The sequence below is a fragment of the Schistocerca americana genome, chromosome 2 (genome assembly GCF_021461395.2).
Source record: "Schistocerca americana isolate TAMUIC-IGC-003095 chromosome 2, iqSchAmer2.1, whole genome shotgun sequence".
Taxonomy (NCBI): Eukaryota; Metazoa; Arthropoda; class Insecta; order Orthoptera; family Acrididae; genus Schistocerca; species Schistocerca americana.
The window spans coordinates 522,109,227-522,134,506 of record NC_060120.1 but is presented as its reverse complement, the minus strand read 5'-3'; the positions used below and the strand labels follow the sequence as shown (position 1 = coordinate 522,134,506).

Here is a 25,280-nt window from a genome sequence, read left to right as displayed (position 1 = left end):
CAGTGTGGTGCCAGTTAGTACTTGTGGTGCCAGGTTGAGAGGTGTGTAACGACAGTCAGGAAAGAAGTTTGTTGGTAATTCAAAATAGCATCAATTTAAATCATATCCAAATCAAGAGGCGAACTCCAGTTAACATTTACAGTTTAATAACATAACTGATAGCTACTCTAAAGCAAGTCCGATAAGATAGGAAATATCGAACTTTATAACTACTATAGCAATATTTCAGACTTAACTCTGACAGTACCCATCTCTTAATGTCACAGTTTAAAAGGTATCCCCTAAAACTCTCAGGTCTATGCCAGCGTTTACGTTCCTTTTTAAAACAATTTCGTAAATCACGTTTTGATTTCAGATCCAGATTGTCCCATCCACAGAAATCAGACCCAAACTTTAATCAGCAGAAGTTTAAAAAATTAAGGCATAGTCTAACCAGGGCCACCCAAAAACAAGCAGTGGGCAAAACCTTAACAATAAAGATAGGAACCAAATTATCATCGACGCCACTGACGACAACCACAACAACTGTCATTCGATTGGCAACATTACCATGGAGCCTGTGAATGATGGTCAGCACTGAGTAGAAAACATCTGTACAAATTTTTAAAAAATAATAAAAAATAAATAAAAAATACCACTTTTAAAGCTGTCAGTAAGAAAGGATGAAGGATGTCCGTAACCCAGTCCCTACGACACAAAACAGGTTCCTATTGAGCCAAAATTCGGTACACTGGAGCTCCCTTTAATACAAGCGGAACTGAGCCGACACTGAGCCAAGGTAATATGCCAAAGGCGAACCAAGTGTATGAAGACAGTTTCCTGCCAGATCGAGACTCATGGCACAATGGACGCACTCACCGCCGTTGTGATGTTAGGCGACGTTTTCTTACTGGTGCCTCGACAGGGAACGCGGCGCTGGGAAAGCCCCGCCTCTGAAACGGTCCCAAGATGGCCCGCTCGCCAGCTGCTGCCAGCGTGCGTTCTCCTTCAGAAGCGCGGGCAGCACACCATCTTCATTATACGGCAAAGTCTTTTGGTATTGCACTGTGATTCATACACCCTACTCGCTAAACTGATACTCTAAGCTCCTCATATGACGTCTCTGAAGATATTATCAAGTTCAAATCCTAAAGCAGGATTGACAGAGAGGTACCACACGTAACGCTGGCACCTGTAAAAGGAAATCATCAAAGTCGCAAATAACGGTCGTGATAACCAGTGTTGTAGGATCAACACAGTATGCTCTTACTTTGTTCTTTGGAATTTTACAGTGGAAAATAAATAAATGAAGAACGCAAATGTTTTCTTTAATCTCTGTACGCGGAATACAATTTAATCTGAATCCTGAACTCACCACATAGTATGATACAAGTTTTTTCTCGTAAGTAACATTTAACAGAAATTTTCAGAAGTAAATGCAGGCTTTCTTGAAAATCATTATCATTAAAAACATGATTTCAATAAGTTACACTGCTGGAAACAAACTTAGTTCAGTCTTTTAGTGATTTCCTATTCACTCAAGATACATTGTTGCAACAGTTCATATGGAGTACATAAAATGATTAGGTTTACAGGTCAATGGCACAAGCGACTCTGAGATACGAGGTATACATCCTGCTGAAACAGCCGTATTAGTACACAGTGAGCCTCCACGGGCGGCAGTGCAGGCCCTGAGTCTGGCATCCAACCGATTTTACAGAAGACGTCTGTTATCCTGGGACACAATGGATATCGCTTCCCAGGATCCCACCTGCCAGAACTGTCCATGTAGTTTTGTGAGAGTTGTTGGCTGGCGAGTCACACGAGCCACTTCCCTTCCTGTCATATCCCACACGTGCCCAATTGGAGACAAGTCCGGAAACCGTGCTGGCCAGGGAAGTTGCTGAAGGTCTTGCATGGCATTTTGAGTTTCACGTGCAGTGTTTGAGCGAGCATCATTCTGTTGGAATAACGCATTACCTTCCTGTCGCAAGAATGACAAAATAAGGGGCCTGACAACATCCTACACATACTAAGTGCTGGTTAGAGTCAAATGGCTCTGAGCACTATGGGACTCAACTGCTGTGGTCATAAGTCCCCTAGAACTTAGAACTACTTAAACCTAACTAACCTAAGGACAGCACACAACACCCAGCCATCACGAGGCAGAGAAAATCCCTGACCCCGCCGGGAATCGAACCCGGGAACCCGGGCGCGGGAAGCGAGAACGCTACCGCACGACCACGAGATGCGGGCTGGTTAGAGTCCCCTCCAGAAGCACCAAAAGTGAACGAGAGTTGTAGCATCAAGCATCCCAGACCACAAGGTTTGGGGTGTGGCCAGTGTGTCTCGGACGAATGCATTCTATGCGACAGCGCTTACCAGGTCTACATCATACGTATAAACGACCATCACTTGGGTGCAGGAAGAATCTGCTTTCATCGCTGAAGACCACAGCACACCATTCCATCTTCTAAGTGATCCTCTGATGAAGCCAATCGGCCATGCAAGTCGATGCTATGGCGTGAGTGGAAGATAGGCTAAAGGGGTGGGCGCCTGTTGTCCAACTGTTAATAACCGGTTCTGTGTTGCGTGGACATCTAGAATCTTGTCTGCGACTGTGAGAGTGTTCACGTGACCACTGACACCAGCGTCGTTGCACAACTGATGTAGCGCGACCTTCTGCTGCGGCAGTTCTCCGAAAGGACCATCCTGCCACTCGGAAGGCCACGATTTGACACCTTTCAAACTCGCTATGTTGATCATCGGAACCATTAGCGCGTCACTGTGGCGTGGTTGAGTGCTTGCTTCACACCTTTGTACCACTGAGCCTTCTTTCTGTCGGTATTCCCTATTAAGTGGTGTGCCTGGTAGCTATGCCACTACGCTGTCTTTTGGCGGACGACGTTAAAACCATTATCGGTACAGCTACTGTCTCCCAGATAGCATATGCCGTTATCGGATCAAAATTGACGTATTTCCGGCTGTGTAGCACTCTAGCACTTGTTGACTGCAAGTTTTGTTTGTTGTTGGGATAGGATATTATCGTTAAGATAATATGCACCTACCAAGTATTCCAGAAGAAGAGATTTGTTGGCGTGTGTCGCTGCAGGCATAGTCCCACAGTTCCTACAGAGCGAGGCAGGTGCAGCAAGCAGCGCTATGTCAGACATTAACTGCCCGCAAGTTCTGGAGGACGGCGCTTCAACATCCACATGTTAGCTGCCCATTATTTCCATAAATCCCCTTAGTCGAAAAGCGGGATGTTTCTTCTCAAGGGACAAGGCCGATTTCCTTCCCCAACTTTCCTCATTTCAAGACTGCGCTCCGCCTCCGACGGCCCTGTGCTTGACATGACGTCAAACCCTCGTCTTCGTCTTCTTCTTTACTTCTTAGATAGCGTACCGAGTAACATGTTAAGAGTAAGAAAGTCAACAACTGGGAATGTTTCGAATCAATCAATTGAAGTAAGGCTCTACAGCATGTGATCTAGAAAAGACAATAGTTCGGAGATGTACTCCCCAGGAAGCCACTGGGAATGCTAAGAATGGATAAGACTAGGTGTTGTATTTAGATCCACTTCTACACGCTACCCATCAGTATGAAGTGCATGGAAGAGTGTACATTTCATCATACCAAACACCGCACTGGAAAGTAAAAAATTAACACTCATAAGCAATGTTTCTGTAGGAATTAAGTTTCATTGCCTCATTATATTGGTGCATCAGTATTCCAATATTAAATGTAACTGGAAAACAGAAATTATGGAAAGAGCAAAACGTCCAGCCACTGTAAATCACCTACAAGATTTCCACAAGATTCAAGACTAAGCTATCATTGTAGGAAATATCTGTTCCCTGCTACAGACGGAAACATGATTCAAAGAAAAGAGAAAGTACAGATTCAGATCGACAATGTATCGAGCGTGTTTGCAGTTCTTTAGGTCGTCAATTAAAGGAGCCTTCTCTTTCACAGTTGCATTCCATTTAAATTTCAGTAATTCCTCTCGCCATACGGTCCACTTACAAAAAAGAGGCAGTAACTGGTATACTGGAAAGTGAAGAAACGCAGAAAGAGACTCGTTTGAAGGTAACTGAGCATTTGCTTGGGGAAGCCTCGTAGTGGTTTTCAATGATGGCCGCCAGAATAGCTTTAACTTCTAGAGGTACAGAGATGAGGTACCGCCGTCTCATGTGCAACAAGTCAGAGCTCGTCAATGCTTTCTGTTCATGGAAGTTAATGTGAATGCATTTCGCGCTGCAGAGGTTTCTGAATTTTTTTTACATGAAGATATTGATTCCATAAACTGGCTCGTGATGCTTGAGATTTGAGTCCTTTTGGCCATTATCTAGAATGCACTTGGAACTCCGTCAGTAGCCAACAAAGACTCCCCCACACGCCCCCTGCCAATACAGCACTGGAACCACCACACAGAGAGCATTCGTGATAGGTAGGGTAACAGTTACTTGTAGTAAATAAACTAATCATCAAACGTTTCGCTCAACCCTTATATCTGGGAACACGAACGGGCTTACATTCCGGTGCAGCAGAGTGTGAGAAAATCAGACTTATGAAACTAAAAATGCAACCTCACCGTAAAAGAAGAGCGAAACAACAACCAAAATAAATGAGGTCGGTTCCAACCTCAGTTAAATCGATGTCTGTTGCCAGAAAAGATTCATTACCATGTTGCCCCGCCCCATGCTGTGTAGTGTGTTTGGATTCCCCTCTCAGTTGTTTTGTCCACGAGGTGGTCGAATTTTTGCAGCTTCTGCCTCTCTTTCTCGTCCACGGCGGCCTTCCTGTGATCATCCAGGTTGTAACGAAGCATTAAAACTTTGGAGCAGTCCCAGTACACTGATACGCCAAAACGCTATCGCCACTGCCCAACGCGAGGATGGATGTCGCCTATTGGCGTTGCGGGAACGTGACACGGTAAGGAAAGTATAGAAGTGGATCAAAGGCGGATGGGGAATCATTCTAGAGACGAAACGGGCCGAAAATGGGGAAATATACTAACATGAGCAACATTGTCAAACATGATATTATTACCAAGAGCCTGTGAACGAGTATCTCGAAAAAGGCGTAGCTGGTCGAACGTTCACGTGCTGCTGTATTGAGCATCTATGGAAAGTGCTAGAATGACAGTGAAAGTACCACTGGACGATAAGTGGCTGGACATCTACGACTCTCCACAGAACCTGGGATTCGGAGGCCGAAATAACGCACTGCTGGTGCACGCACAAGTGTTTTGGAGCACACCATTCCTGTCACGTTTTTGATCATAGGACTCCACAGCAGACGACTCCTACTTGTTGACGCAACGACATCGTCAATTACGAAGCAGTGGCCACGGGATAGTCGAGACTGCAAGTTGGATCAATGGAAACGCGTGGCCTCGTCGTATGAATAACGTTTTTGCTACACCAGGTCGGTGGCCGACTCCACAAACGCCGTCAAACTCGCGAATGGCGCTTCGAAACGTGCAGCGCGCTACGGGAGCAGGCTGGTGGGAACAGTATTATGCTATGGGAGATATTATTCTGCCTTTCCATGGGGCCTGTAATAGTGATCAAAGACAGCTGAGGTTCACCTGCATCGCCTCATGCTTTACGTCTTCCCCAACGGTGATGTCATCTTTGAGCAAGACAATTGTTCAGAACAGTAGCACAGTGTTTTGAGGAACATGACAGTTAACTCACACTGACATCTAGGCCGCAAAGATCGACTGATGGAACCCATCTGGGTCGCTACCACTCGCTAACGCCGCGCCCACAAGCAGCAGCCTTTTGTTTGCGGAAATCAAATGAATTGCGCTAGAAATCTGGTGCCAAATATTTCAGCCGTCTTTATTCCATAGAAATAACACATACATGAAATGAAATGGTACACAGGTATATTGTACCGCACCAATACCCCCACCGCAGTGCGAGCTTACATAGGACGACGCCTCAAATGTAGATGTTGAAGAATACAAAGAAATAAATAGAATAAATTAACAATTACATAAGAGAAGAGACAAGAAAGGGGAACAAAGACAGTATTGCTCCTGTGAAAGTCCCAGGAGTCAGGGAGGGAGAAGTCAGCCCTCTACCCAACGCCAGCCCTGACCATCGGGCGCTGTGTTGTCTTGCGCTCAAAGATCCTGAACGATGCATAGCACGATGTCAGCACCCTGGATGAGATGACAGCGAGCTCCCGCACCTTGAAGCCCAGCTTCAGGAGGTCACTCGCGTACTGTGGGGACCATGTTCCTCTCCAATTCAAGGTGGCCGTTGAGTAGGTGACACTCTGGACGCCCGGACGCTTCACAGCCTACCAAAAAACTGCCCGGTCCCTGATGCGTAGAACTGGTGATGTGTTTCGTTCCAGAGAGACCCCTAAAAACTATTAGACAGGTGGTCATAGGGTTTTGGCTCGTCAGTGTAGACTCATTAGGTTCCCTGTAAACAGACACCACTAGCTACGCAATTCGTTTGATACCCTTCGCCTGCAGAAAGTTATTTACGAGGAGACCATGATGTTCCCACGCAGTATCCTTTTGAAAGATGAAGCATTACCGGAATCTTGTGTGTAGAGTTGGACGGCAAGCTGAAGGCTACTGTGTAGCGCTAATATTACCGTCGGTACCCGTCAGACGTATCACCTATCCCTTCATCGTACCAGCCCAAATCATAACTGCCACCGCACTCCCACCCCAAGCCAAGCCCGTGGGACTGCATGGATAAGACCCGGTTACCTCCACACTCCTCTACGAAGATCGCGAGGCTCGATACAAGTTCTGCAATACCCAGTGAAAGTAATCTGACACTGTAAACCAAGTTCCGTTCGAAGTGTTCCCTTTCTCAGTTTCTTTACACACCAGGTTCCTGATGTATGTATAGTGTTGTTCTTATGGACGCGAAGCAACCAAACTGATGGTGTGGAACTGGTTGAGTACTCTCTGGGTCGACGTAGTCCTCATATTTGACAACATAATGAATGAGAGTTAATGGAGACTTCTGCCAAATCCAAGTAAAAGAGAGGTCATAGTCCTCCATTTCTAGAAGAAAGAGGGACACAGGATCTTACTGACACAAGAACTTACACGTCCTATTAGATCGGATCAAAAGTTTCCCACACCTACTTCCCTAAATAACTAGGTCACGAACCCATTAAACGAGATTGGCTCAATAGTAAGTCTAGTACACCACATTGTAGGAAACAAGTGGGGACAAAATTCAGATACACTACGCAGTGATGCAGCCTCTCTTGTGTCCTCAGCTACTGAACATGGTGTCGCTGCATGGTAGAACAGCCCACATACAAATAACACAGAATGATGGCCTGAGGAGCATTAATAGCACTAACATGTCAACTCCCACTCAATGGTTCTCTCTTCTGCCCAGTATTGCTCCTACTAGACAAAGGCGCCAAGAGAATCAAAGGCACCGCGGAGAATTCCAGAATCCATTAACTGAAGAAATTTGCGGGGTGTGATCTTTCGCTTCACGAATACTCAAGACCCTACCATATCTGAAAGGCACAAGGGAGACGTTGCACATCCTCAATAAGCGAGCTTGTATGGAAAGTGTTGCTTGTGAGTGTGGTGCCAGCAACATACAGTGAGAAATAGGGCGGAGAGCTGCGCATTGTAGCCTGAGAGACTTGCCCAAATTGTCACCGAGTGCAACGATCTGATTTTCAGATTTAGACATTACCCTGGGAATATATTGCGTATGAATATCTGTATGTTGTATAAAGAGACAGGGCTATAATGATACTCCTGTACTAGACCATGTTCTAGTCCTGTCAGAAGTTTGGATGTGTGCACAGGCGTTTTTGATTTCAGCAGAGGCTGCTCCGTTTACAAAAATGTGTCAACAGACTAGTATACCCTTCATAATTTACACCGGAATAACTCAGACCAATACCTTGCTTAATCCTTAATGCCCTGGAACTCTTTCAGTGCAAACAATAAACACTGTGGAAGGGGCAGTTGAGTTTAGCTTTCTCTATTCTGTTCCAGAAAATACAGTCCTGTTTCATAATATCATTTACTACGTCAGCTGATTCCATTTTCTTTTGAAAGGTTGAACGACGTGGAATGGAACTTGGGAACGCTGCCAAATGATCATCTGAGGGACAGTATTCTTTCCCCTTTAATGCACGCTGTTCGGCGCATCACAAGAGCCATAATCGTCAGGAGATGGTGCTATTACCGACGACAAATTAAGTTTTCTGTCCGGCACTTGAACAAAACTGGTGAGTATCTTTTAGGTAAGTTTGATGTTGTTAAATACCGCGTAATGTTCTCAGTAAGGCACGCCATCAAGAAAACCTCTCCTGAGATAATGTATACATACATGACATTACTGTGTCGGCGCCGACAACAGTGTCAAAATTCATAGAAAACTACTGTCGTAGAAGTAAGTAATAAGCGAATCGGACGAAAGCATTTATTATGCTTACTAATGAACACGAAAGCTGACAACAATTTTCAGCTGACGTCAGATAAGCACGTCAGACAAAGAGTTAGTCGCCCGCGGGCAAGATGACGCTACTACTGCACAGTTCACTGCCTGTAGCCTAGATAACTGAGTTCGGGGAGGAAGAGAGTGTCCACAAGTTTCTCCAGGTGTGCCACACCCAGTAGCCACTCATCAGATCCCGCACAGACACCAAATTGCGAGGATGTTGGCTGTTGTGCTTCACGCTCCAGACCGTCACATTTCCTGTGAGACTATAACCGTGTGATTAAGCGAACCAGTGGATGCGTTATAGGACGTCTGAGTAGTCGTCAAGCTAGGGACTGTCGTCTGGAAAGACAGGAATGTCCACCGCACGCTCTGAATGAAGATGGAGAACAAGAATGGGCTACGAAATTGCTACACTATGCGATGCCGTCTAGGCTGCATGTTTTTAAAACTTCAACGCACAGCTCCAGAAGGCGTTCTTTCGAAATTTCTGGAGATTTGAGGCCATCTGGTGCCCTGAGTAGCCCATCTGGAGGTTTATTGAGACCTACCTTTTAAACACACGCTACGGAGAGTACATGGATCCACTACCAATGCAAACCCCAATAGATCAGAAAACATGAATTGCAAGAAAGTAAGAATAGACCCTGCGCCACTATGCAATGGTAAACGTGGATTCCAAACCACATTGAATTTCGACAATTTTGATTCTCTTGTTTATTTATTTATTTATTTCACATGGTCAAATTAGGGCATTCATGTTCTCTCTTACATCTAAGCAGACATCCTTAGGGATTGAACATTACAACATGTATAGTACATCAACAGTATATAGTTATAATAATAATAACAATACTCGTAATAGAAGTAATAGTAATTATAGTAATAATAGCAATAATAATAATAACAGGTACAGGAATGAATATATGAAGCTTAAGAAATGCTCTGTAATATCATTTTTAGTCAAAATACACGTACTACCAAAATGTTAACCCCATGTTTTTTTAATTCATGCGGATGTCAAACATCCCAAAACATCGATTTTGGAGAAATTACTTATCTAACGATTTTCAAAATCAGGATTCGTTACTTTCTAGTATTTCTACGCCATTCTAGTAACATATTACTCCATTATAATAATATCAAAATTTTATGTACGCAGCTGCATGAAGTTATGGCTGCCAGCAGAACAAGAACGATACCGCACCGGGCTTAGCCTTGGAGCTGAGTGGAACGAAGGGCGAGTCTATCTTTCTCGTTGTCACTCTTTGTTTTAACTTGGAACTGTCGCTAAGTATCGAAAGCTTCCCCATGGGCCGTGTGATTAGAAGAGGCCCGAGATATGGGAAAATTCAACACTGATTGCATCATGACCACACAGAGACTCCGAAATCAGATATTTGATTGTAAGGTGTATCCAGTGCTATTTTACTGTGGTCCCGTCGGTCACAAAATGGAAACCACGGCTTAGACATTGTCGTAGCATTGTACTAACTTTCCAATACCCTTGTCATAGAAGGCAGCTGCCTGTTCTTCTCGACAATTCTCTGCGTCGGTCTGCAGCTCGTTATGTGTGCAAAAATGTTATCTTCATATCCCTCCTCACTGCCTCTGCAGTGTACGGCCGAGAACTGTCATGAAGAAGGAATTGTATGACAGTTACGTTATGTGAGCTGCAGGATACCAGGCGAAATCTCTCAACATGCTCTCACACATGGGGAGAGATCATTCTCTAGGCATCTTTACGTACAGAGATGAAAGGACATACAAGATGTGATCGAAGGGCATACCAGAAACACTGCTCAACACGTCTGTGCAAACTTTCTTGGATTTTCACTGTGGTTTCCATTTCACCACCGATCGGACCTCAATAAACGAATAGTCCTCGTAAAATCGAATTACAACTTAGTTATGATGAATAGTGGACTGAAGCTTAAGAGAATGGTCCACAAGAACCAATGTGGATGAAGTGAGATACTGAAGTGCTGGGCATATGATGTGGTGTGCTGTAATTTATCCAAGGCTGTAGATATTACGTTAATGAATTGCACAATAGGCAATTCATTTGAAGAGAACAGACATCAGTAAAAAGGGCAGTCAGAGAAATTACACAGACAAATGTAGATATAAGGTAGGTAACAGCGAAGAGGTCTTGAGTAACATAAAAAGGACTTCAACTGATTGACAAAATAAGAAAGTATACAAATATTCAAGAAAATGGAGGAATACAACAATGTAATCCCTTAGGAACGAAATAAATAGGAAGTACAAGGAACACAAAGAGAAATGGTTGCTGGAAATATGTGAAGAATTATAATAAGATGTGTTCGTCGGGAGGACTGATTCATTGTAACGAAAAGTCAATGGAACATTTGGTTAAATTTAAATCAAGGGCATCAACTTTGAGGCTGCAAAGTTAATTCCACTGAACAACAGATAAAAGAATGGATAGGTGTGTACAATACACTGAAGGCATCCTCGAGGGGAAAGGCTTGTCTGTTGACGTCACTGAAAAGAAACTGGAGCTGCAGTGGAAGACATAGGTGATCCAAGTAGTTAGAGCTTAAAACAACGTTGGAAGACCTGCGGTCAGATAAGGTGGACGGGATAGATAAAAATTTTCTGAAATCATTAGTCGAAGTGGCAGCCAGACAATGAGTGAAGTTGAGTGTAGAATCTACGTTGTATGAGTTTGGAGATACACCTCACACTTTCTGAAAAATATAATCGCATTACCATGAAGGTAGCAAGGGCAGTTGTGCGAACTGTCGCACAATCAGCGTAACAGCTCATGTATCCACGTTCCTGGCAATCGAAAAGAAGATTGAGAATATGTGAGAATATGTAAATATGTAAATGAATTACAGAGGCGGTTCTGAGGTTGCGGTTCGTGATGGAAGCAATACTTCAGAAAACAAGAATAAGACTGGAAGAGCAAGAAAAAAATGCTGTTCTTTCTTCTTGTCGGCGTTTTCCCTATATTCCATTCTTCACCGATTCTGCGGAAAACCGCCTTATGTCTTCTTTGATCAGTCCACCTATTTTTCAGATTGCTTCCACAGCACTAGATCTCGAACGCCTCGAGTTTCTTCTTTTCACTTTCATCCAATCCTGTGTCCCAAATTTTGCCCTCAAATTAGAGCTAATGTTTGATAATAGTGGATTTGTTTTGGATTTTGGGCGAGAATGCCACTTTGCCTGCCTGTTCTAGTCTGGTTCTTATGTCTTCCTCAATATTTCCGTTATGAGTTTTATGCTTTCATGGTAGCAGAATTCCTTTACTTCATTCACTACCTCGCCCTAAATTTTTATGTTAAGCTTATCAGATGTGTCAATTCTGGCACTTTTATTTTGACCGATTTATTAATTGAAGGGGTTGTAGAGTTTTCTCCTTTTCTTATCTTCAGTTTCCTATCGGATCATCCTGTGTGTTCATTAGACTGTTCATTCCAGTCAACAAGTTCTACAGATATTCTTGGCTTTCAATCAGGATAGCAATATCTTCAGTTAATCTTATTATTGGTGTCCTCCCAATATAATTTTTAATCCCACTTCTCATTCTGTCTTCTAATTCCATCTTTGTTTCTTCGATGTACTGTGTGAATGATTACATTCTCCTGTTATTCCCTTTCTAATGCGAACACTTGGTTGTTGGTCTCCGATTCCCATTATTTTTCTTCTTGTTTCTTGGTAAAATGAAATATTACCGACTTTTCCTGTAGTTTCCTGAGATTTTCTAACATCTTGCAGTATTTTAAACTGTCATTTGATTTTCCTACATTGGCAAACCCTCTGAACCTGACTTGATCTCTCGTAAGTCTTGCTTTAATAATCGATCACAGCCTCTGTCTCTATGGTATCCTTATCTTTCCTAAAACGAAACTGATCGTGTTCTAGAACTTCCTCAGTTTTCTTTTCCCTCTTTTGTAAATTAAACCTGTCAGCAACTAGGATGCATGAACTGCTAAGCTGATTGTGATAAAAGTCCTAGCACTTATTTGCCCCTGCTATCTTAAGGACTGAGTGGATGATATTTTCCCACATTATTTCAGTTGCCTTTACACTTTGTCTTCCCTGTACTTCATATTTATTTCATTCCTAAGCCACTTGTGCTGAATTCTTCTTCTTTATTTGGTCGATTGAAGTATTTTTCTCTCTTATCCAAGCTGTCCTTGCTGCTGCCATCCGTGTACCTATTTTGTCTGTCCAGTGATGTGATTCCCTTTTTTAGAGATGCCCACTGCTCTTCAACTGAAATCACTATCGAAATATCCTATGCCCGTGACGTCGAGATGTATTCCTCGGCTATTGTTGTTGTGGTTGGTTTGTTGTCGATTCTGATGAGAATAATCCTGTCCCCGAGCTGTTCACAGAAATACATTCTCTGCTCCTCCTTCCCATTCATGACGAACCTTACAAATATCTCTTCTTTTTCAGCTTTTGATAGTAGCCCATATACTACTGACGAGAAATCCTTCTTTTCTTTCCATTTCACTTCTCTGACCCTTACTATTTATAGTCTGAGCCTTCATTTACGTTTTGAGATATTCTACCTCATCTACCACGTTCAGATTTACGTCATTCCACGCTTCGAAGGCTTTTGGTTTATGCAGTTTTCTTCTTGTGGTCACCTCTCACTCTGCAGTGCCCTCCAGCAGATACGAGTGAAAGACAAATCCGGAATCTTCTGCCAATGGAGACATTCATGACACATTTTCAATCACAGGGCACATATTCTGTGGATTACATTACCTGTCTTCAATGCCATGGTTTCTACTGCCTTCAGCATACTCATGCCATTGATTCTTGTTGAGTCCTCTGACCTTTTCGGGTAGTTTCGTTAACAAGGCAGATGGCAGAACGAGCCTCACCGCTTGTACTTGAAAGTCTTCAGCCACTTCTGCCTTAGATAGCTTTAGTTTCATGTGGAACAATATCGAGCGCATCCGGCTGATTATAGCATATACGAAGATTCTTACGTGTTCTCTTGCTCTCCCAGTTGAGGTCATTAGGAAGAGAGGCTAGAGACAGAGTTACACGGCATTTCCATGAGGTCTCCTAAAAGCGTAAATTCTTTCCCAGTTTGTTATTTTTTAACTACGAAGGTGCCAGTTTTCTAGTCGTCTCTTACATCTAACTGCAGGTACTGAAGGATGTTCATAAAAAAATATTGTATATAGGTTTCAATCCAACAAACAGTATGAAAAATACACGTTTCGATCAAAACGTATTCGGTATATGTACTAATAAAAGGCATGGCAGCAATGCGGAGAGAATTGAATCGAGATCGAAGACCATCTTTATGACACTGTTAGGACACACAGTTGCTGTAATGCCACGTGTTAAAAAATTTAAAACAAGTAAAAAAAAAACGACGCACCACGAATGAATTCTCCGAATGGTACGGAAATCGGTAGATCTTATGTACACGTTCAGATAAACAAATGATTACAATTTCATAAAAATTGGATGATTAATTCAAGATAAAGAGCTTTACAAATTGTGTGAAAGGCGTTAGTCCACCTCTGGCCCTTATGCAAGCAGTTATTTGGCTTCGCATTGACTGATACAGTTGTTGGATGTGCTCGTGACGGATTTCACACCAAATTCTGCCCAACTGGCGCGTTACATCGTCAAACTTCCGAGGTGTTTGAAGGGGCCTGCACATAATGCTCTAAGCGTTCTCAATTAGAGAGAGAGGTCCAGAGAACTTGCTGGCCAAGGCAGCGTTTGACAAGGACGAAGACAAGCAGTAGAATTTCTCGCTGTGTGCGTGCGAGCACTATCTTTCTGAACTGTAAGGCATGTGGCTTGCCATGATGCGCAGCACAACGGGGCGCCGACATAGAGCCGTGCTATAAGGATGCCACGAAGGACAACCAAATGGGTCCTCCTACGAAATGAAGTGGCACCGCAGGAAATCATTACTGACTGTGGGCCGTATGGCGGCCGACAGTCTGCTTGGTACCCAGATACATCCTTGCTGGTCATAAGGTCTCAGCTGGAAACGGGACTCACCACTGAAGTCAGTTCTACTCCAGTGAATGAGATTCCAGGTCTAATGTGCCCGACACCACTGCAAGTGGGCTTGTCGGTGAACTGTCAGTGTTAGTCGGCCTAACGGGCGCCGTGAGCTCAGGCCCATTTCTGTGAGCCGCCTATTTAGTGCTTAGTTGTGGTCACTGAAGCGCGAGAAGCGCGTAGGATCGATGATAACGACGAATCCGGGGCTCTGAGTGCTTCTGACGATTGCTCGGTCCTCACATTCTGTCGCCTCCCTAAGTCGACGCATCCTTCTGGAAGCTGTATTCTGCCATGGTTCACCCCGTCCTGCCTGTACAGAAATAAATTCTCAAAAAACTTTATGCTCTCGTATCGTCATGTCCGCTGTTTACTATCCTTACCATCTGGGCGGTGAAACAGCGCTGCAGTGACACACATTCATCCGCCGGCCGCCAAAGTTACAATTTCGCATCTTCCGTCGATATAAATAAGAATTTATAACCTCGTGGTCCGTCTTGATATTCTTTTTGTTTGAATGTATTATGGTTACTACATGGTTCAACATTCATTTCGTATGGACTAAGAATTTATAACCTCGTGGTCCGGCTTGATATTTTTTTTTTTTTGTTTGAATGTATTATGGGTACTACATGGTTCAAAATTCATTTCGTATGGACTATGGAAACAAGAAATGCTTTTTGAGTATCGTCTTGAAGGATTAGTTGCGATTTTGAAACACATGCTGTGTCTGTTGATGAGCATTCATTTATTTATTTCATTAACAGCACAGAGTACCCTCCACCTCGAAATCTAAGGTCGATCGAGGGCTGCTAAATCTAATAGCAAAGAGCACATATTTTTACAGTGTTATTGGTACGCATTTGTTAAAGCTATTTTAAATAAAGTAAATAACAAAGTACATAAAAAATTTTCTACTTTTGCAGAGAATTTAATGCTTTAGGACTGCCAAAGTTGTTTCTGCCTAGTTGAGGAAAATATAATTTATATAATGCAAAAGTCGAAAAAATGTCATACAATAAGTTTGTTAAAAATAAGGTACAACACGTAGAGAGAAGTAATATGCTACATTTGGATGTGTTACTATAGGCTAAGTAGCTTGTTGGTTGATCACATCAGAGACGAGGTTGTTGTGGGTTTTTTGTGTTCGTGTGTGTAGATACATGGGGAGTTGCACGTTGGGACACTGTATTATATTCAGTAGACTTTTGTATAATTGTTGGTAATTGTGGTATATTATTTGTGATACCTTACATACATACACACCTGGTGGTATACAGATTATATACTGATCTAGCATTTGATACATGGGGTACACGAATTTTAGTTTTACATGAAGAATAAACGTCTGGTTGTAAATTTAGTAGTAGAAATAGAATGTAGTTCAGTGTCTCTTGAGTGCAGTAATCCTTAAATAACTTAACCCATTAGATTTTTGGTTTTATACATGGTTTATACAGAAAATACATCTGATGTATAAAAAACATTGGTTGTAGCTTTACATAAAGAACAGAATATACTTCTGCCTACACATAACAAAACGTATAATACATTACTGCTTGTGTACAGTATACTATACACAACATGCAGTGCGTCGTTGGGAAGGAGGAGCCTCGGAACAAAAATTCTTTCGTGCCTTTTCCTCCCAAACGACGTTTGCCTTTTTACTAAAGTCCTTTTATGTGGTGTCACTCATTCTGTCAGTGCTTTGTTTGTTTTATGATTGTTACTACCTGTTGTGTTGTTCGTGGCTCTGTTATGACGTATAGAGTCGTGTGTTGTTGGTTTGGGTCCCTTACGTCTTGATCCCATTTTAATCATATTCAACCTTAGTGTGTTGCTTTATTCCTCAGTTTAGGAATCTATGGTCGTGCTTGCGTCCTCCGACGTGGTTTGTTGTGTTTTTGTGCTTGTGTAAGCCTCCTTACATATAGGTTTTGGCGCTTGTATTCTTCGTACAATGTGTTCGATACACTATCAGCTACGGGATTACATATTATTCTGGCGATGTCATTATCGTTCTATATAGGTCCCACATGTGCTACCGTGTTACATTGCAGTACGATGCGTTCTGGTGTCCCAGTTTCTCCACAAATGCATATTTCAGTGTTAGTTAGTTGCCGGTCAGGAAATGGACCATCCTCTGGCTTGGGTCGACGTGTTTTAGTTGCAACATTTCGCGTACGTTAGGGAAGAAAGAGTGAACTTGGCGACCCTTGTCGAATGCCTTGCACTCTCTCTGTCATGTTTGAATCCGCCATTGTTTCATTTGTGTTTTCTTTGTGATGATGATTCCTGTAATCTCGGTGAATTTATCGAGCTTGCCGTTCTTAAGTCCCCATCACAATGCAGCGTGTCTCTAGTGATGTGGTGTTGAAGGCTCCACTCATCCTCTTGAGTACACTCCGTTGACCTCGTCTTGCAATTATCTTGTTAGTCTGTATGTTCAGTCTTGCACTTGCTGTGAAGCATGCAAAGCATGAGCATTGCTGACAGCGGCTTTTATGATGGTATACGTCTTCCTGCCCCAACTCCGACATGCTCTGTGGCTGACAAATCAGGGGACACGGCTTGCTATTCACGGATTCGTGCATTCCTCTAGATGTCTGTAAAGTATAAGTTCGTGTGGTATTCCGCTGAAATATGCCACTTGGTACCATGCACACAACGGGTATGACATCAGAGTTTACCATTTTGCTATATAGTGGCGAGTATACAGCCCCCTTCAGCAATTTAGAAATGAGTTCTGCTGACATATCAGTAGCTTCCCAAACGATGATACCATGTATTGGAGAGATATGTATGTCGAGTATCACCGCTTCCTGAGACTTTTCAGAAGGTCGTCTGAAGAAAAAGCAGCGCCAGGCTTACTACCACAAACAGAAAGTCATTCCCGTCGATGAATATCACACCATGTCCCAGTCGACACTGGGTCTGCTCGATCCAAGTCTCTGTTGTCAGTGGTAAAAGCTACATGGCAAATCCACATCTCAAACCAGGTTCCATGAATCGCTTCCTGTCGGTTGGTGGTCTTCTTGCCACACTCTTGTCCTCAGTCCATCATGTCGCCACATGCTCTGCCATCAATATACTGCAGCCAACTGTACTTGTGATATTTCGGTATGACGTTATCAAGTCCCTCACGCCAAAGATTCGACGTACCTCAGCGTCGGAAAGGCGTCAACAAACTACACATGCACATACTCTCGACAATATTTGTTGTGCTGTGCCCCTACTAGCATTAGAAACACACAACACCTGTATCATGTACCACGCGTACCACCAAATACCATCTGTAGTGATGTCATTTTGCTGGACTGAAAATACTGAGAATAAGCTCGCATAAGGATGATGCGATAAAAATAGCCCATAGACACAAAAAATACTGGAGTATGAGTTTCGTAAAAGTGTCCGCGTTGCAACTCTAAACACTTCCGACATGTATGTAGTTTCAAAAGTTCTACAGTTTTACAGTCTGTAGGCTGGTTAAGGCAGGAAGTGAAAGTTGTGCTTTAACAGAAAGTGGATGCGCTGGATTATTCACTGGTATGTCGCCTTTCTCCTCCTCCTGCAGGGTTCCTGGAACGCTACTCCAGCTACAGGCGAGAGTCCGCGCAGCTGCTCTCCCTCGGTGTGACGTATCTCTCACACCTGTTCATTCCCCTCGCTTTCGAACACATGGTAAGTGGCGTTCTTTTTTTTCCTCCTATTTTGAGCTGCGCTATATGTGCATGGGTTGAAAACCTGACACACACAGCTCTGTGTAAGTATTCAGTTCTCAGTATCTGTTTCCTGACTTACCTGGCTCACTTTGACATTACCTTACCTCTCCGACTGTAATGTTAACTCTGAAGGAGTTCTGACCCATCTCTCAGGCTGCAGTCCACGTGGGGCTGTCAGACAGAAAGTGAAAAGTCGAAATAGGTATGGGTAGGAAAGAAAGTCTTCTGCATCTTTTTTTTATTTCTTACTTTCTTCGAATCTCCTATGTAAACTGATGGGGAAATACATCCCAACACCAAGAAGTAATTAATACAGACTAGTGAAATTATTGGAATACATTTATCTATGTAACATATTTAAGTGATGAACAGGTTAAGGTATACTCGAAGAAAGCCATTGCAAGTTGAAATGCAGGTACATTAATAACCAGTGTAACCGATAGGATGTTGAATGCAAATACACAAACATGCATGCATTGTGCTGTACAGGTGTCAGATTTTAGTTGTGCAGCGGAGTACCATGCCTGTTGTACTTGGTCGGTTTACACGGGATCTGGTAACACTATTTGTGAATAACGCTGGAGTTATTGTCCAATGATGACACATATGTGCTCGGGTGGGGACAGATCTGCTGATCGAGCAGGCCAATGCCACATGTCGATACTCCATAGAGAATGTTGGGTTAAACTAACGGTCATAGTCACACAAGGGGTGATCCCTGTGGTTATGGGACCAGGCAGACAGGTTTTTTAGGTTAAAGCCAATTTCCAGACAGACAACAATCAAGGAAAATAGAAGAAAAGAAACTTCATACACAGCAAGTAGGGATAAAGCTAAGGGTGGTATCAACTTACTTCACCAAAATATCAGGGGAATAAAAAATAAAGTAGATGAGCTGATAATGTGTTTAGATGATCTAAAAACTAAGAATGAGATTGATATACTTTGTCTGTCTGAGCATCACGTAACTGTAGGGACGGAAAATGTCAGTATAAATGGGTATAATTTGGCATCTTTCACTTGTAGATCTAGTATGGATAAAGGTGGAGTTGCCATTTCTATAAAACAAGGGTATAAATACAGAACTGTTGAAGTAAGCTAATTTTGTGTTGATCAGCACTTTGAGGTTTGTGCTTGTGAACTTCAGCTAGATAATGTTGTGTTGATATTAGCAACAGTGTACAGGTCTCCACTAGGAGATTGGGAGCTTTCATAAAAAAGTTTGATTCCCTATTATGCTGTCTGTCAGCCAAAAAGAAGTAGTGTGGTGATTTCAATGTTAACTTTCTACGCAATTCTGATAGGAAAAGTAAACTAGAAGTGTTATAACAACATATAACTTAGAAACAGTGATCAGTTTCCCTACACGTATAGCTCAGGACAGTAGTACTCTAATAGATAATGTGTTTGTACAGCAAGAGGATCTAGAACAAGCACACACTTTGCCTATGGTAAACGGATTATCTGACCATGATGCACAGCTGATTAACTTCCAAAACCTAACAGGCTGTACACTTCAGAAACCATTAAGTATAAGTGTGAGGGTGCTCAACCCGGTATCTATAGATCACTTTAGAGATAGTTTAGGAAATGTAAACTGGGAAGATGTATATAATGAGCCAAATGCTAAAGATAAATGCAGCATATTTCTTGATAAATTTGTATCCCTTTTTAACATGGTTTTCCAAAGAAAATTACTAACTGTAACACCACAAACTTTTCAAGGAAACCTTGGATTACTACAGGTATTAAAGTGTCTTCAAAAAAAAAACTGTATGAGACAGCAAGAAATAGTAAAGATCCAGAAGTAGTTGTACACTATAAAAATTATTGTAACATACTGAGAAAAGTTACAAGGAAATCAAGAAATATGTATGTTAGAGAAGAAATTAGCAACTCCAGCAATAAAATCAAATCAGTACGGAATGTTGTTAGAAGGGAGACAGGAAAAGTAACCACCGGGATAGGTAGTATTACTGTTAAAGAGAATGAGACCATCTTAACCAACAGTACACAGGTAGCCAATGTATTTAACAATCACTTTTTAAGTGTAGGAGAAAAAATTGATGAAAATAGTTCAAAAGAAATTGCCAGGCAGTACATGGAAGAGTCAGTGTTGAAAAAGTTTAGTCAGATTAAGTTTCATGTAACAACCTCTTGTGAAATAACGAAAATTACTAAATCTTTGAAAAATAAATGTTCTGTTGGAGTAGATGATATCTCTAACAAGTTATTAAAACTATGTGGAACAATTACAGCTGATGTTTTGAGTCACATATGTAATGCATCACTGACTCAGGGCATTTTTCAAGACAGGTTAAAATATGCCATTGTCAAGCCTCTCTATAAAAAGAGGGAAACCCCAGATGTCAATATTTACTGGCCAGTATCCTTGCTTACAGCATTTTCCAAAATCTTTGAGAAAGTAATGTACTCAAGAGTGGTTAGCCATCTCAATAGTAATGAGATGCTTAGTAAATCACAGTTCAGATTTCAGAAGTACTGTTCCACTGAGACAGCAATATACAATTTCACTGTCCACATAGTAGAGTCTTTAAATAGTAAAATATCACCAGTAGGAATATTCTGTGACTTATCCAGAGCATTTGATTGTGCACACCATGACATTATGTTAGATAAATTACAATTCTATGGTGTCAATGGAACAGCATATGAGTGGTTTAAGTCATATCTACAGAATAAGAAGCAAAAGGTCTCTTTACATGCTTAAGTGATTCAAAGGAGTTTGCCACTTCATCTAACTTTGGTGAAATTACATGAGGTGTTCCACAAGGTTCGATCAGGGGTCCCCTCCTGTTCTTGATATATGTGAATGACCTCCCATCTTATGTGAAACAAGATGCTGATCTGACACTGTTTGCTGATGATACAAGCATAATTATTAATCCAGTAAAAGAAAGTCCGATAGAAAATTATACAAATGTCTTTGGAATAGTTATTGATTGGTTTTCTGGACTTGCTCTGAACTTTGAAAAAACACATTACATCCAATTTTCTGTTGCAAAAAGTATAATTCCTTCAAAGAACATAACACATCAAAAGAAGTCAGCTGCCAGAGTAGAGCATACTACGTTTTTGGGTGTACATATAGATGAGAATTTTAATTGGAAAATTCATATTTTGGATCTGCTAAAGCGACTAGGTTCAACAACTTTTTCAATCAGAATAATTGCCAATTCTGAGGATGTAGAAATTAGTAAGCTAACATACTTTGCATACTTCCACTCTCTGATGTCATACGGAACTATATTCTGGGGCAACTCAACACTTAGGCAAAAGGTATTCACTGCTCAAAAGAAAGTAGTTAGAATAATGTGTGGGGTTCATAGTCGTACATCGTGTAGGCATCTGTTCAAAAGGTTAGGAATTCTTACAACTTCTTCACAGTACATTTACTCAGTAATGAAATTTTTTCTCAGCAACATGGACCAGTTTAAAATAAACAGCGACATTCTTGGTTACAATACCAGAAAAAAGAAAGACCTACACTATCCTTTACATAACCTATATTTGACACAGAAAGGGGTGAAATATGCGGCTATAAAACTTTTTGATAAATTAACAGATGAAATAAAATGTCTGACAGACAGCCGTAATAGTTTCAAAAACTAATTGAATGCATACCTCCTTGACAACTCCTTCTATACTATAGATGATTTCTTGAATATGAGTAAATAAATCTGGAGATATAATGTATGCATCTTGTGCAATTTAAAGGAATGGGATAGATAATAGAAATATTTAGGTATAACACTATAATGTAAACAAAGAAAAGAAAAAAAACTTGTTTCCTGTGCGAATTTCTTGTGCATTTGACACATTCCGCATCATAACGGTTTTCCGTGTTATTGATGAATGGAACACGTAACTAACTAACTATGTGAGGGAGCGTTATCGTGTTGAAAACACCCCTGGAATGCTGTTCATGAATGGCAGCACAACATGTCTAATCACGAGACTGACATACAAATGTTTCGTGAGGGTGTATGGGATAATGAGAGAGTGCTTCTGGTGTCATATGTAATGGCACCCTAGATAATAGCTGCAGGTGTAGTTTCGCTGTGCCTGGCATTCAGAAAGGTGGCTTCCAGGCCCTCAGGTAGCCTTTCTCTTACCAACAGACGGTCATCACTGACACAGAGGCAGAACTGTGCGCTTTCGTCACCACCGTTGCCAGCAATCACGTACAGTGGCTACATTCCAGCTCATTCTGCAGTAACCTGGTCCAAACTCAATGACGTGTTGATACTGACGTCTTATCCGTTTTAAAGGCCTTCTTGACTAAAGTCAACTCGCTACGTCCAACCTCAAAGGTAATTAATGCTCAAAACCGTTGTTGTTGCTGCTGTTCTTGTTGTTGTTTTGGTCTTTAGTCCAAGTACTGGTTTGGTGCAGCTCTCCACACTACTCTATTCTGTGCGAGCCTCCTCATCTCCCAGTAACTATTGAAACCTACGCATTTCTGATTCTCCTTACTATATGCCTCTCTTGGCCTCCCCTAAGATATTTATCCCCGACACATCCCTCTAATACTAAGTTGGTGATCCATTGACGTCTCAGAATGTGTCCTATCAACCGATCCCCTTCTTTGGCCAAGTTGTGCCACAAATTTCTCTCCTTCCGAATTCTGTTCAGTATCTCATCTTCAGTTACATGATCGACCCATCTAATATTCACCATTCTTCTGAGGCACAGATTTCGCAAGCTACGAGGGTTGTCCAGAAAGTAAGTTCCGATCGGTCGCGAAATGGAAACCACAACGAAAACCAGAAACGTTTTATTTACAACAGTTAGGTACACCTTCCACCTACTTCTCTACATATTCGCAGCTCCAACTTCGAGTATTGTCGTAGTGTTACATCAAATTTCAATATCCTCATCATAGAAAGCAGCCGCCCGTGCTTTAGGCCAATTATCTGCACTGGTCTGCGGCTCGTTGTCTGTGGAAAAATTTTGTCTTCATAGCCAGCGGTTCTTGTGAGCAGAGATGAGACTCAGGGGTAGCCAATTACGGACTGCATTGTGGGTGATCAAACACATCTCGTCGGAAACGCTGCAGGAGCGTCTTCATTGTGCCTGCAGTGTGCGGCCGAGAATTGGCATGAAGAAGAAACAGCTCGACAGTTGTGTTACGCGAGGTGGATGACATAGGCGAAATCTCTAACCAGGAACTCATACTTGGCGGGAGACGCTATTCCCTACGCATCTTTGCATGCTCACTGTTCACTCAAAACTGAAAAGAGCGACGCGACACAATCGACGGGCAGTACAGACACTGCCCAACACATCTATACAAAGCTTCACCAGATTTTCCCAGTGGTTTCCATTTCGCGACCGATCGGAACTTACTTTCTGGACAACCCTCGTATGATTCTCTTTTTATCTGAAATGTTTATTGCTCATGTTTCTCTACTATATATGGCTACACTCTATACAAGTACCTTCAAAAAAGACACTTAAATCTATATTCGGTGTTAGCAAATTTCTCTTCTTCAGAGATGCTTTTCTTGCCATTGCCAGTCTATATTTTATATCCTCTCTACTTTAGCCATCATCAGTTATTTTGCTGCCAAAATAGCAGACCTGATCTACTACTTTAAGTGTCTCGTTTCCTAATCTCGTTCACTTCGCATCACCTGATTTAATTCTACTATATTCCATTACCTTTGTTTTGCTTTTGTTTATGTTCATGTTACCCCCACCTTCCAAGACAATTTCCATTACGTTCAACTGCTCTCTCAAATCCTTTGCTCTCTCCGACAGAATTACAGTGCCGTCGGCAAAACTCGAAATTTTTATTTCCTCTCCCTAATCTTCAATTCCTATTCCACATTTTTCTCTGATTTCCTTTACTGCTTGTTTAATGTACATATGGAATAACATTTGGGGTAGGCTTCAAACCTGCCTCACTCTCTTTTCTACCACTGAATCTCATTCCTACTCCTCGACTCTTACAACTGCCGTCTGGCTTCTGTACAAGCTGTAAATAGCCCTTCACTCGAAATATTTTACCCCCGGCTACTTTCAGAATTACAAAGAGAGTATTCCACTCAACATCGTCGAAAGATTTCTCTGAGTCTACAAATGCTATAAATGTAGCTTGGTCTTTCCTTATATTGTCATCTAAGATAAATCGTATGGTCTGTAGAGCCTCATGTTTCCCTACACTTTTCCCGAATCCAAATTGATCTTCCCTGAGGTCAGCTTCTATCAGTTATTCAATTCTTTCGTAAAGAATTCTTGCCAACATTTTGCAACCACGACTTATTAAACTGATAGTTTGATAATTTTCACACCTGTCAGCAACTGCTTTCATTGGAATTGGAATTACTACATTCTTTTTGACGTATGAGGGTATTTCGCCTGTCTCATACAACTTACACACCAGGTGGAAGAGTTTTGTGATGGTTGTCTATCCAAAGGCTATCAGTAGTTCTAATGGGATGTGTCTAACCCCGGGCCCTTTTTTGACTTATGTCTTTCAGATGTCTGTCAAATTCTTCTCGCAGTACCATATCATCCACCCTCTTTCTATAATATTGCTTTCATCTCCCTTGTATAGGAGCTCTATATACTCCTTCCACTTTTCACTTTCCCTTCTTTCGTTACGACTGGTTTACCATATAAGCTCTTGATATTCATACAGCTGCTTCTCCTTTCCACAGTCTGCCGGCTTAGCTGGGTTGTAACGTGCTTGCCTCCCATGAACTGCGCCCGAGTTCGATTCCAGGCCAGGTTGGAGATTTTCTCCGCTCGGGGACTGGGTTCTTTTGTTGCCCTCATAATCATTTCATCCTCATCATCGACCGCAAGTCGCCCGTTGTGGCGCCGACTGAAATAAGAGCTGAGCTTGGCGGCCGAACCCGAATGGGACATCACGGCCAACAATGCGACACGATCTTTTGATTTCATTTTCCTTTCCCCAAAAGCTTCTTTAATTTTCATGTAGGCTTTATCTGTCTTTCCCAAGTGAAATATGCTTCTAAACCCCTACGTTTGCCCTCTAGCCATTTCTTCATATCAATTCTGCTCTTCCTGTCAATCTTATTTTTAAACCTTTGTATTTCCTATTGCCATCTTC

General features: G+C 42.0%; 1 protein-coding gene across 1 annotated transcript in view; it reads left to right on the top strand.

The window, feature by feature from the left end:
• Positions 1-25,280, top strand: part of LOC124595304 — a 103,051-nt gene that overhangs the window by 32,445 nt on the left and 45,326 nt on the right. The window contains exons 3-4 of the mRNA XM_047133991.1: positions 8,051-8,223; positions 18,031-18,137. Of these exons, the coding sequence (XP_046989947.1) occupies positions 8,051-8,223; positions 18,031-18,137 (280 nt within the window). The remainder of the gene's footprint in view (positions 1-8,050; positions 8,224-18,030; positions 18,138-25,280) is intronic.